This window comes from Nicrophorus vespilloides, unplaced genomic scaffold (assembly GCF_001412225.1).
Source record: "Nicrophorus vespilloides isolate i.1.1-1 unplaced genomic scaffold, Nicve_v1.0, whole genome shotgun sequence".
Classification (NCBI taxonomy): domain Eukaryota; kingdom Metazoa; phylum Arthropoda; class Insecta; order Coleoptera; family Silphidae; genus Nicrophorus; species Nicrophorus vespilloides.
The window spans coordinates 149,001-160,981 of NW_017097151.1; the positions used below are offsets into that span (position 1 = coordinate 149,001).

The 11,981-nt window shown below is 36.4% G+C and overlaps 6 protein-coding genes across 7 annotated transcripts; 2 read left to right on the top strand and 4 right to left on the bottom strand.

Moving 5' to 3' along the window:
* Positions 1–327: 327 nt before the first annotated feature.
* Positions 328–3,948, bottom strand: LOC108559154 (vesicle-fusing ATPase 1-like). The gene is made up of 9 exons (XM_017916313.1): positions 3,827–3,948; positions 3,687–3,775; positions 3,409–3,624; positions 3,074–3,358; positions 2,509–3,017; positions 2,096–2,454; positions 1,552–2,027; positions 1,338–1,496; positions 328–1,281 (listed from the first exon to the last, which is right to left on the bottom strand). Exons 1-9 carry the CDS (start codon positions 3,827–3,829, stop codon positions 1,155–1,157), a joined length of 2,223 nt encoding a protein of 740 aa, XP_017771802.1. The 5' UTR covers positions 3,830–3,948; the 3' UTR covers positions 328–1,154.
* Positions 3,949–4,701: 753 nt separating this feature from the next.
* LOC108559182 (ER membrane protein complex subunit 6) lies at positions 4,702–5,260 on the bottom strand. Its single transcript, XM_017916354.1, has 2 exons — positions 5,051–5,260; positions 4,702–4,989 (listed from the first exon to the last, which is right to left on the bottom strand). The coding sequence occupies exons 1-2, from the start codon at positions 5,184–5,186 to the stop codon at positions 4,781–4,783; spliced, it is 345 nt and encodes a 114-aa protein (XP_017771843.1). The 5' UTR covers positions 5,187–5,260; the 3' UTR covers positions 4,702–4,780.
* A 36-nt stretch (positions 5,261–5,296) lies between these two features.
* Positions 5,297–6,459, bottom strand: LOC108559181 (TBC1 domain family member 7). The gene is made up of 4 exons (XM_017916353.1): positions 6,244–6,459; positions 5,721–6,180; positions 5,532–5,661; positions 5,297–5,477 (listed from the first exon to the last, which is right to left on the bottom strand). Exons 1-4 carry the CDS (start codon positions 6,434–6,436, stop codon positions 5,379–5,381), a joined length of 882 nt encoding a protein of 293 aa, XP_017771842.1. The 5' UTR covers positions 6,437–6,459; the 3' UTR covers positions 5,297–5,378.
* A 149-nt stretch (positions 6,460–6,608) lies between these two features.
* Positions 6,609–7,893, top strand: LOC108559180 (GDP-fucose transporter 1). Its single transcript, XM_017916352.1, has 5 exons — positions 6,609–6,696; positions 6,753–6,936; positions 6,987–7,212; positions 7,263–7,555; positions 7,610–7,893. Exons 1-5 carry the CDS (start codon positions 6,626–6,628, stop codon positions 7,817–7,819), a joined length of 984 nt encoding a protein of 327 aa, XP_017771841.1. The 5' UTR covers positions 6,609–6,625; the 3' UTR covers positions 7,820–7,893.
* A 236-nt stretch (positions 7,894–8,129) lies between these two features.
* Positions 8,130–9,491, top strand: LOC108559167. 2 transcript variants are annotated; one of them, XM_017916338.1, is made up of 6 exons: positions 8,130–8,203; positions 8,279–8,441; positions 8,498–8,626; positions 8,685–8,825; positions 8,878–8,982; positions 9,029–9,491. In XM_017916338.1, the coding sequence occupies exons 2-6, from the start codon at positions 8,288–8,290 to the stop codon at positions 9,472–9,474; spliced, it is 975 nt and encodes a 324-aa protein (XP_017771827.1). In that variant the 5' UTR covers positions 8,130–8,203; positions 8,279–8,287; the 3' UTR covers positions 9,475–9,491. The 2 variants fall into 2 exon arrangements, with proteins under 2 accessions (XP_017771827.1, XP_017771828.1); XM_017916339.1 differs by having other exon boundaries at positions 9,038–9,491.
* Positions 9,450–11,957, bottom strand: LOC108559166 (U4/U6.U5 tri-snRNP-associated protein 1). The gene is made up of 2 exons (XM_017916337.1): positions 11,606–11,957; positions 9,450–11,545 (listed from the first exon to the last, which is right to left on the bottom strand). Exons 1-2 carry the CDS (start codon positions 11,799–11,801, stop codon positions 9,489–9,491), a joined length of 2,253 nt encoding a protein of 750 aa, XP_017771826.1. The 5' UTR covers positions 11,802–11,957; the 3' UTR covers positions 9,450–9,488.
* Between the last annotated feature and the right edge of the window lie 24 nt (positions 11,958–11,981).

The following is an 11,981-nucleotide window of genomic DNA, read 5'->3' on the forward strand; positions in this document are numbered from 1 at the left end:
TTTGCAATGTTTTTTTTTACGAAAAATATATATATATATGTATTTACTTTTTATGACACTTGCAATATATGTTATTATTATTACAATTATAAACAAAATAATATTTTAACTTCACCGCGATTATAAAAAAAAAGTCTCACTGTCAGGTAACATTAACATTGCCAAATGTAAAATGAAGTATATATATATAATGCTAAAAAAATAATGAACTTTTGACCAATCGATTGACTGAAGTGTTAGATTTGGTGAAACCATGGTTACTTTTAACTTTATTTTACTGCCAAATAATGAGGTTTTGTGTTGGAAATTCATGATTATTAAGGCTAATTAAAGGACAACTATTTTATATTTATTTGTCTTGATTGGGTACTTTCTCTCAGATACATATTAAAATCAGTCATATAACTGAAGTTCTAAATGAAGATGGATTATTGCTCTGGATCATCGATCTACTGAATAAATCAAGTGTTGACAATCAACTTTATTTTGTACAGTATATATATATATATAATTGTTCTCTGGAATAACTTATGACCCATTTCTAACATGTGGTGCTTCAAGAACTTTAACAATTTGCTCATGGATAAATGCATTGAATCTATTATTTTATACAGTAACCACATCATTTCGACTACAGAAGATCGTTATCATAATTGACTATATCAATAATTAATAAAATAATAGTTATATTAACAGGAATAAACCAATCGGCACATACACATTTCCACGTTCACTTGAATCATCATTTAGCGTCGACTTGGAGCAATGCTCAACAACACTAAGAGATGACACCTACAAATAATAACACGTCTATAAATTAAATGAAAATATAAATAAATACTAGAATATACAAACGTAACTTTATCCTAAACAGAATTTTGTATTATGAACAATTATTGACTATATAATATTGCAGCTGTTTAGTATCCTACCTATACACACATCGAGAGGAATAACATCGAGTAACAATTAGGAAGAAAAATTGCAATTGAAGAGTTATTATCATCGAAGCTAATTCTTATAGCTTAAACGACATCTTCGCTCCAAAAAATAAAAAAGAATTCCACTAAAGATACAGAAGCGGTATAATTAAATAATACAGTATTGGAATGAAGCAGCTATGTTGTGATACCATCACAAACTAATGACTACTCCTAACAGACACCGGAATCTAAGCTACCGTCCTCCTCCAATTTAGTAATCAGTTTAATGACTTTGTGCTCCTCGCTCTGCTTGGCCATGTCGATCAAAGCCAACAGTTTCTTAACTCCAACAAATAACCTGTAATCAATCAATCAATTTATATGTGGTTTAGCGATTATTACATGGATACTAACCTCTTTCCTTGAGTTTGCTTATTAATTTGCTGCAGCTCCTGCTTGGAGAACACTTCCGAGTGGTCCAAAACTGCCATCAAATGCTCGGGCCTGGATAAGTTCGGCACGTGAAGGATTCCGGTGAAGGCGGACAGCATTTCCATGTCCTCCAAAACTTGCCTATAAAATTATATGTTGAATGCAATTGGAATTGTATATTTCACCAATCAGTTACCTTCTGCTGCTTGTGCACAATACCAGCAACTTCTTGCCTGGTGGCGGTTCCTTCTTAAGTAAAACTAAGAGCGCCTGCAAAGTCAAGTTAGAATATCTGGGACCGATGGATCCGTAATCAAGCAGTCTTTCGATATTATCGACCACGATGCAGCTCAAAGTGGAGCGATACGCATCGTCGAATACTTTTCTGATGTGCAAGCATTTCGCGGTCTCGGTGAATCCAACCATTTCATCCGGAGAGCACACCTTGACGAATGGATATTCAGAGTTCTTAGCAAGTTGGGCGGCCAAAGCTGTTTTGCCGCTGTTCGGAGGTCCTTCCAGCAGAACGGACACCAATCCAGCGGTGTCGGGATCGCGAGCTTGCTGGATGTAGAGCATTCCATCCTCCAAAATACTTGTAACCGGTCTACCCCAGTTGACAATGCCACGAGATAGGAATTGGTTAAGTATTTCTTGAGCTGTGCCAAATGCCTGAAATGTTAATATAGATATATATTAGTAGATGCGCTCCAATACAACTGTGAATAAATAAAACTTACAGGCTTAATATCGTTCTCGAGAGCGTGCAAGAAATCAGCGCGGTTCACCAACAGCTTCTCGATGGCCTCCGGATCGACTTCGACTTTATTCGCGGCTTTGATCAGACGGTTCATAGCTGTCGATTGGGCAGCTCTGACCAAACCCTCGAGTTCTGCACCGGAAAAGTTCTTTGTCAAAATCGCCAGCTCCTTGTTGTCCACGTCTGGGTTGATTTTCTTAAAAGATTTCATCCTGGTAGTGTGGATGTTCAAGATCTGGAAACGACCCTCTTCATTCGGCAAGCTGATCTCTACTTGCACCTCCAATCTTCCCGGTCTCAACAGCGCCTCATCAATCATATCCTTTCTGTTGGTCATGCCTGCAAGTTTCATTATTAAAATCAATTTTTAATGACCTCACTAGTCATACGCACCGATGACTAAAATATTGTTCAATTGCTCGACACCATCGATTTTCGAGAGCAACTGATTCACAACGGTGTCGTGAACGCCCGTGTTGCCAGCGACGGAACCTCTAGACTTGCAGATCGCATCGATTTCATCAAAGATGATAATGTGAAGACCACTATTGGATCCGGCGCGCTTCTGCTCCTCTTCGGCATCCGCGAACAACCTTCTCACGTTTGCTTCGGACTCGCCCACGTATTTGTCCAGAATCTGAGGTCCGTTGACGATCTTCGGTTCTCTGGCGTTCAACATTTTACCAATCTGACGGGCCATCAAGGTTTTACCGGTACCGGGAGGTCCGTACAACAAAATACCCTTCACGTGCTTGCAACCCAACTGCTCGACAATCTCCGGTGGGAAGACGCGCGAAGCGAAGGCCCTCCTGAATATAGCGTTGAATTGATTATCCAAACCGCCGATTCCCATCTTCTGGAAGTTCCAGTCCGGGTTTATAATCGATTGCCTTGGCTGCATACTGCGAAACAAAAAATATATATCAGATACTTCATCATCAACAAAAATCCAACTCACCCCTTAGCTTTTCCAATAAGATTCAAAGCGGAATTTTCGGCTTTCTCAAATTGGACCACAGTGTTTGGCAACAACCTACCAATCTTGGTTTTCTTTGGTTTCGAATCCACTCCCTTTCTGATTGCCTCAATATCAGCTGCTTCACAGTCCCTCACAACCAAAGACAACATCTTCATGTTATTGAATTGAAATGCAAGCTGCTGACCTACAGTGAAAGCCTGATGAGGAAATTGCATCAAAAATTCTTTAGCCATTTCCTCTGTATTGTATTGTTCAGCAACAGCTCTGAAAATTATTAAATCAATAAAACCATTGAAACTATAAAAAAAACTTACTGTTTCTTTTGCAAGAAATCTGCCTCAAGAATGATTGATGAAAGACAGTCTGCATTTCCAAAGGCATAGGGTTTCACTTCTATGTCCTGATTCAATGATAAAACAGCCCACTTTCTTTGTGGCAAACTGAAACCTACATGACCTGGTTGGATATTAGGGTGTGATTTTATTGAGAAAACAAAATGTTGGTTTGCTCCAGTGTGAACATCTATATATCTGCAGATTATAACATTATAGATTAAATATCTATATATATTTTTGTATATATATGTACATACTTTATATCATCTGAAAAATCATTACTGCTAACAACTGCACAATTACTCAGAGACAAGTCCTCCGTGGGGCATCTGGTAGCTTTAAAAGCCTAAGGAAAACTACTTATTAACTGCTATTAATTGTTTAAGACTGATCTTACCATGGTTGACTTTTACGGAATTGTGGAGCACAGAAAATCCTGACTGCTACTGCTGCAATGCAGAATTTCCTTGAGATGGAAAATCAATAGGAATATAAAGCCAACTTTATAAGCAGTCACTGTGCGCAACCAACATTACGTCGCAGCTGATGCCAACGTGTATCGTTTTCCAAGAATACCAGAACACATTCAAAATAAACAGAAACTATTCATTCGTTTTTTTTTATTACACTATTTTTTCGGACCATAAGAAACACATTTTAAATAGAAAATTAAGCTTAATATTGGATCAAGTCTTACGGTCAGATGGTAATAAAATATTCTTTTCGAAAGACTGTCCTATAAATCCACGGAGTGCGTCTTATGTTCAATTAAATATGGTACATTTTAATAATATTACATTTATTGATAAAAAAAATTTAGTACAAATCACTTAAAACATTAATTTTGATTTGAAAATTTTATTGTTTTATAGAATCTTTAATGTAATTAAGCATATTTGTGTCAAGAATTTTATGAGACTGTTTCATAAGTAGAATAAAGTATGTATGAACTAGATATTCCGTAGTTTAAAATGTTAATAATTTACCATTGAAAATCAGAATGTCTGATAGATATGTTTGGTATACTGTAAGTGAAATTTATTGACTTTATCAAAAACTTCTAATTGATTGATTAATGTTGACAGTGTCCAATACTTCTCTTTACTATTCCATCTCATAGTTTCATTTCAGTTTTTCCCATTCAAATTTATGTAAGTTCCATGTTATAATATACATTTATATTTGTATCATGGATACAATTGAATTACTAATATAAATCTGTGTAGAGCTAGGATACAAAAATAGAAATATAGAGTAATCAAACCATTTAAATACTATTTGCACCCCCAAACACTTTTATTAAATATTACACAATAATATTGTTTAAATTAAAATTATACAAAATTAGAACTTAATACACATGCACCATTCCATAGAGGAAAGTCCAGCATAGAATGTATGTGAAGAGTTGTCCAAAGAAACCATTTGTTAGCAAAGCTTTCCGTGACATGAAAAATTTATTAAACTGTGACCCAGCCTTCAAATTGATCATAAACCAAAGCACAAACACTGTGAATATGTAGAAAGCAGCTCCATGCAGACCAGTTAATCCCAATAATCCTGAAATATTCATCATTAACACTAATAATGTACACTAAATATTTTATTAAACGTTTCATACCGGCAGTACAACCTGATAGAGCAGCCATCGAGGTGCGGCAGTACTCTACAACCGTTGCATTATTCCTAACAGCAATTTCGCTGTAAGCTACCGTCGGCGTCGATGATTTTTCGGATTTCGCTTTACTTCCTGACATTTTGAAGTATACAATTATCGACAATATCCAGTCAACCTCAAAATTTAATCTAATAGGAGTATCATGGATACCAACATAAATGAGACTGTCATCGTTACGAATTAATTTTATTTGCATTTAGGATTTTATTTATTATTTGCAGATGGCATTTTGTTTTAAATAAAAATAATCGATAATAGATATAATTCAGACTTAGATTTTCGGTTTGTCGTAGATGGTTAATGGGCTTCCATTCTGTTGCCACATATCAATAGATTTTGTAGCAATCAATTCAGCAGTTTCTTCTGGTATCTAAATTAACATATATATTATTGGTTTTTAAAGTTATGTGTAAACAAAACTTACATTCTTGAGACACTCTATAACTGCTTTGGTATCAATGCATTTCAATAGCCTATGTTTTTGATTCATGAAGAGATTTACCACAAGAAATGACATAATTTTGTATGACCCTCCACATATTTTGTCCCAAATCCTTCAATTTTAAAATAGTTATATAGTGAATTATTACTGTGAATTATTGAAGAGACATACTTTCCTAGTGCATTTTCATTGAGAACTCCAGCAAAGCAACTATCAAACCATTTCTCAAGAGGTAACTCCCCATTTCCTCTGATCTTCAACAAATGCTTATAAAGCGCAACGTCTTCGCGTTCTAGAAATCCCCAAGTGCACTCTGCCAATTTACCGTATTCAGATTTGTTCTTCTGAATGTGATTGTAGAAGAAGGAAGTAAGCCAAAATATGTCGGCGTCGTCGTCGAAGAATTGCATGAAAGATTGCACCAGATGCACGAAGCTGTGTTCCTTCATAACGTTGGTGTTAAAATGCAATTGACCTGTCTGCAGCAGCCACATAGCATAGAAGCTTTGCGGTCTGTGGATCATCGGGTCCACGACTCTCAAGATCTGTAGCGTCCTGTACAAATCAGAATATTCCTCTTTCCTCTGTTGCATTATAAATGTATGGCAATCGACGTAAATCGGTAAAACATCTTAAAAACAATTCAAAAATTCAAAACGCAACTTCACGTTATTTTGATACCAACAACACTAACCAAGAAGCAACTTCCAGACGATGTTTCTGTAGGCGGAAGGCACGGAAAACCTCAGACAAAATTGTTTTAGCTTAACTTTATCCAATGGTTTCTCTTTTAAAAGGATATCGAGCGACTTTTTCTCTTCCACGCTGCGACATCCCACTTTCTCGTAGTAGGTGGACCGAAAATTTCGGTCGTCGTGCGTTGCCATCTTGCTTCCAGCCAATGTCTTAAAACCCACTTTATACAGAACAGCCAACTGCTGCTGATGTTGCGCACCGGCAGTCACCGGTAGTTAAAAATATTTTAAATGCAACAAAAGCATTTAAAATGATTAGATAAGGAAATATTCCTGAAAACAATTTACACCTGCATTACAAAAACAAATTATCCAGCAAAGATGTCTTCGACGCAGCACGAAACGTTGCTCAGGAAATATATCAGAATTTTCCTTGTTGTTAGTGGATATTGGTAAATATTAGTGTTATATTCAAGTTAACTATTATATTATCAATCTGCGTTTGTAGGGTGATCTCAATATTAACAGTATTTGTGAACAAAACTCTTTTATCAGACCTGAATTTGGAAGCTCCCTTCTTTATAGCATTTTATCAAACTGTTGTTACAGCCCTGATATGTCTCTTCATGCTAAATCGATTTAAGCAGTCTTCCCATGAAGTGAAACCGTTTGATTCTCAGACTATGAGAAATGTATGCATTTATGAAGCAAGTAAACAAATAATTAGTTTTTGTTTTTTTAGGTTATTCCTTTAGCTGTAATGTTTACTAGCATGATAGCCACAAACAACTTATGCCTGAAATATGTATCTGTGGCATTTTACTACATTGGTAGATCTTTGACAACAATATTCAATGTTGCATTTACTTATCTGATACTGGGAGACAAAACATCGAAGAGATGTATATTTTTTTGCTTCTTGATCATCTTTGGCTTCTATTTGGGTGTTGATCAAGAGAACCTTGCAGGTGCTATACATTTATTATTTAAATTGTTTCCTAATATTTTATATTCAAAGGTTCCTTATCGATAAGCGGGACCATTTTCGGTATTCTCGGATCTCTTTCCCTATCATTGTACTCGATTTTCACCAAACGAGTTTTACCTAAAGTAGACGAAAACATATGGGTTTTGTCGTGCTACAATAACATCTATTCAAGCATTATTTTCATTCCATTGATGTTACTTAACGGCGACATTACTGAGGTTCTCCAATACGATAGACTGTTTGACCCATTCTTTTGGATCTTAATGACCGTGGGCGGAGTCTGCGGTTTCTCAATAGGATTCTTAACTACGCTACAAATCAAAGTAAACGTTTATGCAATTGCATTCCACAATAGTTTATAGTAAATGTTCTTGTAGGTAACATCGGCTTTAACTCACAACATCTCGGGCACAGCAAAGGCTTGCGCTCAAACCGTGCTGGCCACGTATTGGTACGATGAAGTCAAATCGATGCTTTGGTGGTTCTCTAATATGATAGTACTCTTGGGAAGCGCTGGATATGCCAGAGTTAAACAACTCGACATGGAGAAGAAACACCGACAAAGTGCTGCCTATACCAAAGTTTAAGATTGATATACTGGCTGTTTTTAACTTTTAATACAATTTATTATATATTACAATAAATAAAGTTACTAAATGAACTATGCGCATTTTATAAAAACAAGTACATTTATTCCTTTTGGAGGCTTTCACCTAACGTAATATATACTAAGCCTATGTCAAACACTATTTATCCAGCCATAGTCTTTGTACTTAAAAATTAAGGTACAATTAGTCAAACTGGAGAAGCACATTTACTTACAATAAATGAATTTGAAACTATGCAACTAGACAATCAATGAAAACCATTTCAGAAAACATTTTACTCGTAATAAAATTGTGTTGGTAATATGTGACTTTTTTGTTGTTTATATACATGCTTGAAATGGAAAACATATTTGAAGATTTCGGGTAAAGTAATCGTAACTTGCTTTCATTCTAATAATATTTTTTGTGCATTTATTGTTTATCATAATATAATCTTAGTGTGCAAGAATGTCAACGCCTAATAAGCAAGGAGGAAGAGGTTTTTCATCACCTGGTGGAAGGGCTCTTTTCACACCTTGCAAAAGAATTGGATTGTCAAGAAATTATAAGAGTCCATTACTTAGTCCAAGAGTAACACAAATTGAAGATAATCCTGCCTCAAGTGAATTATATTATTTTTTACAGTATCAATTTATTAATTATTGGTTAACATTATAGGTACATCAATAATTGATAGTTGTCTAGAAAGTAGCAGTCCCATTTTGTCTCAGAATAAAAGAATGGGTTTATCAAGAAGTTACAAGAAATTGGTGAAAAGTCCAGCAGCAGCAACAAAACAAAAAATTAGTAAGTTATTTAAAAATTACATATAATTGATGTTCTTATTAATTAAAATGTCTTTCAGATGAAAGATTGAGTGAATCATCCACAGACTCAAATCCACATTTAACACCGTGCAAAGGATTGGGTTTATCAAAAGTCAGTGGGTCTCCTATAGTAGATAATACAAAAAATATAAATATAACAGAAGTAAGAGAAGATTCTAGTAAGTTTATATTTATATATTTTATTATATAATGATTATACTTGTTTTGCAGTTATATACAATGATTTGTTAAGTGTTTGCAAAACACCACCAAACAAACAGCTGGGTTTAGTTAGTTGTGATCAAATTCCAAAAAAAAAAATTCAATTTGATACAGGTATACCATTTTATCTGACCTTATAAATTATAGAATAATTAATTAGAATTTGCAGATGAATTAGTACCTGCCACAACAGATCAAACCTTAAAATCCAAAGAATACAAGGTTTGTCCAAGTCCTTCAGGCAGTAAAATCATTTTAATGAAAAAGAGCAAATTGTCTTTAAAACGAAATAATATCGACACTATCGAATCTCAAGAAATTGAAAATTTAAGATGCGATGTTGAACAACTGGAAGGAACGGTCATAGACAGAGAAGAGACATTATCCAAGTTACAGCAATGCGCGGTTTACGAGCAATCACAAGATTTGTCGACGTTAACCGCAACCTGGAAGAATGGATGCGAATTGGCGCTCCGCAGAATTATTACCAATTACAAAGGAACCAGTAATATCAACATGGACTCATTATTGATGAGACTCAATGTCCCCAAAGACATATTACAATATCATTCAGAGACAGATGAGTTTACATGGACTTTAATTTAAATAAACTTTACAATCTATCGACGTGTTTTCGATATGGTGGTTGAATGTGTTTTGCCGCCGCTTAGAACTATGTACGGACTTTGCATTTCTTTCTGCTTCGCTTGGAGCATGTTCAACGTTCCCAACGGAGTATCCGTGGAGCTCATCTTCTTCATCAGACCTTCCTGTTGAGTCTTCTTGATGCGCTTCTCGATCTTGTTCTTACCAGGACCTTTGCCGTGGAACTTGTGACTCAAGTACCTGAAAGCTTCCTTCGAGTTTAGAACGTGACCCTCATCATCGATGTACTCCAACTTAACGTTCGGCTTAAAACTATCCTTTTCTTTGAAATCTTGCACCGGTCCTGTGTAACGATCCCTCCTGTTGGGACCTCCGCCACGATCCGACTCGTCCCCGTAATTCTTATCCTCGATGGAATAATGCTTGGCTTGTAGATAGGCTAGACGAGAATTCGAGGGACGATTGCTCTCTTCTTTGTCCAAATAACCTTTACTCATCGCCAATTTTAGCGCAGCTCCCACACCTGAGCCAACGTCGGGTTCTTCGTCCAAAATGGGAACCTCCGGTACGGTATTTGTCTCCTTTGACAGTGGTTTAGTATTCGGATCTATGGAATTCCAAGTGCCGGCCACAGGTTCTATAATTTGGCAATCATCATCGGAATTTGCTTCAACGTCATCCCCCTGAGCGGCTTCAAATTCCATATCAATATCTTCTCCTTCATCGCGATTTCCAGCTCTACCATATGTCGGTATATCTCCCAGGGTTCTACAAAACTCGGCAGTCGAATTCAATGTAATGTTACCTGAATCTATTGGTTCATCTTTTACGACAATCTCAGGTTTTATTTGACTGAAATCCACATTGTGCCGTTCCATTTTCTTTAATTTCTTTGCTTTCATCCAAGCCTTTTCCACATACTCATCGGATTCTTCAATTTTTATATTCTTCATATCTATATCGACGTTTGGAACATCATCAATGTCCATATGATTCTCCTCTTTCTTTGGTCTCCTAGTACCAACATCCTCAATACCATAATTATTAGCGTTGGCCGCCTCCAGATCGTCGGCAGTCAATATTTTACCTTTAGACCTAATCTTTCTGACTTTCTTCTTGGGCTTTTTGAACTTTGCCAATTCCTCATCATTGTAATAATCAGATGCTAAAGTCAAACTGCTACCCAATTGTTCCAATCTCTTGCTGGCCAACTTCTCTTGCACGCTTTTTACGGCAGCCGCTTTCCTCCTAAGCGTATCGTCTACGCCGATTTGGAAACTGTCCCTCTTTTCACCATCGATTTCATCATTGTATTTCTCCAAGAGATCTCGCTCTTTGACTATACCAAACTCGTCGACTTCCTCCACATCGTATGGATTATATGTACCCTTATTCTTCTTGTTCTCAATGTTTTTCTTGTACCGCTCATCGTCGAGCATGTTAACGTTGACCAAACAATCATCATCCTCATCCAAAACACCCTGGTCCTTCAAGGTTAGAACGATAGTTTTTCCTTCAGAAAATGTGTCCACATCATGTTCCACTCTTAGACCTTTCAAATTCTTTTCTGTGTATTTCTTCAATCGCTTCTCACGTTTCTCTTGCTCCACAACTTCCCCTACCCCAAACTGCTCATCCAATTCTGCCAAAATTTTCTCCCTGCGATCTGCTTCCTTTCTGGCATCCTGTATCTTTCTATTCCTGTCAACCCATGCAGCAGCATCATCATCGCTGTCACTTTCACCCAGCAATTTCACCTTGGACAACTTATGTTCAATATGTCTCTTCTCCTTATGTTCATTCAGTTTATATTTAATTTTCTCAGACCTGGTAGTTTCTCCAATGTTTGGGGCTGGTTTATGATAAAACTCACCCAGGTCATCCTTCTTCTTTTCATCTCTTTTACCACTGGCTGATTGTGTTACTTCAACACCCACCTGCAATGGTCTAAGACCCAATTTAGCTCTCAATTTATTTGTCTCATCTATGGATAAACTGTCATGTCCAGATTTAGTATTTTCAACTTGATGTGACGGAGACGGTGAACGGTCAGGTGAAACTTCAACCACATCTAAAATAAAACACATTTATTAGTAGATGCATACATAATTCAATTATTAGCAAACATTACCTGAGGAGTCATTGTCATGTCTACCACCTCTCTCCCTTTTCCTATCCTTGTGGTGATGCTTCTTGTGCTTGTGTTTCTTTTCTCTTGGTGCATCATAATCTGGTGAAACGCTGCGACTTCTGCTCCTGTGGCGTCGCTTCCTTCCGCCGCCATTGCTATCACTTTTCTCTTTGTACTTTTTACTACTGGAACCCATTATTTAACAATATTTAAAGAACCACTCTAATTATTGTACTTCCTTACTTAAGCCACTAAATTATAAATATACACCGCAACAAACGTATGTGAACGATTAAGTTTAGGTTAAAATTTATTTAATGACTTGGACTTGGATTGCTTCACAACTACTCACTGCTACCAAATAAAAACAACTAAA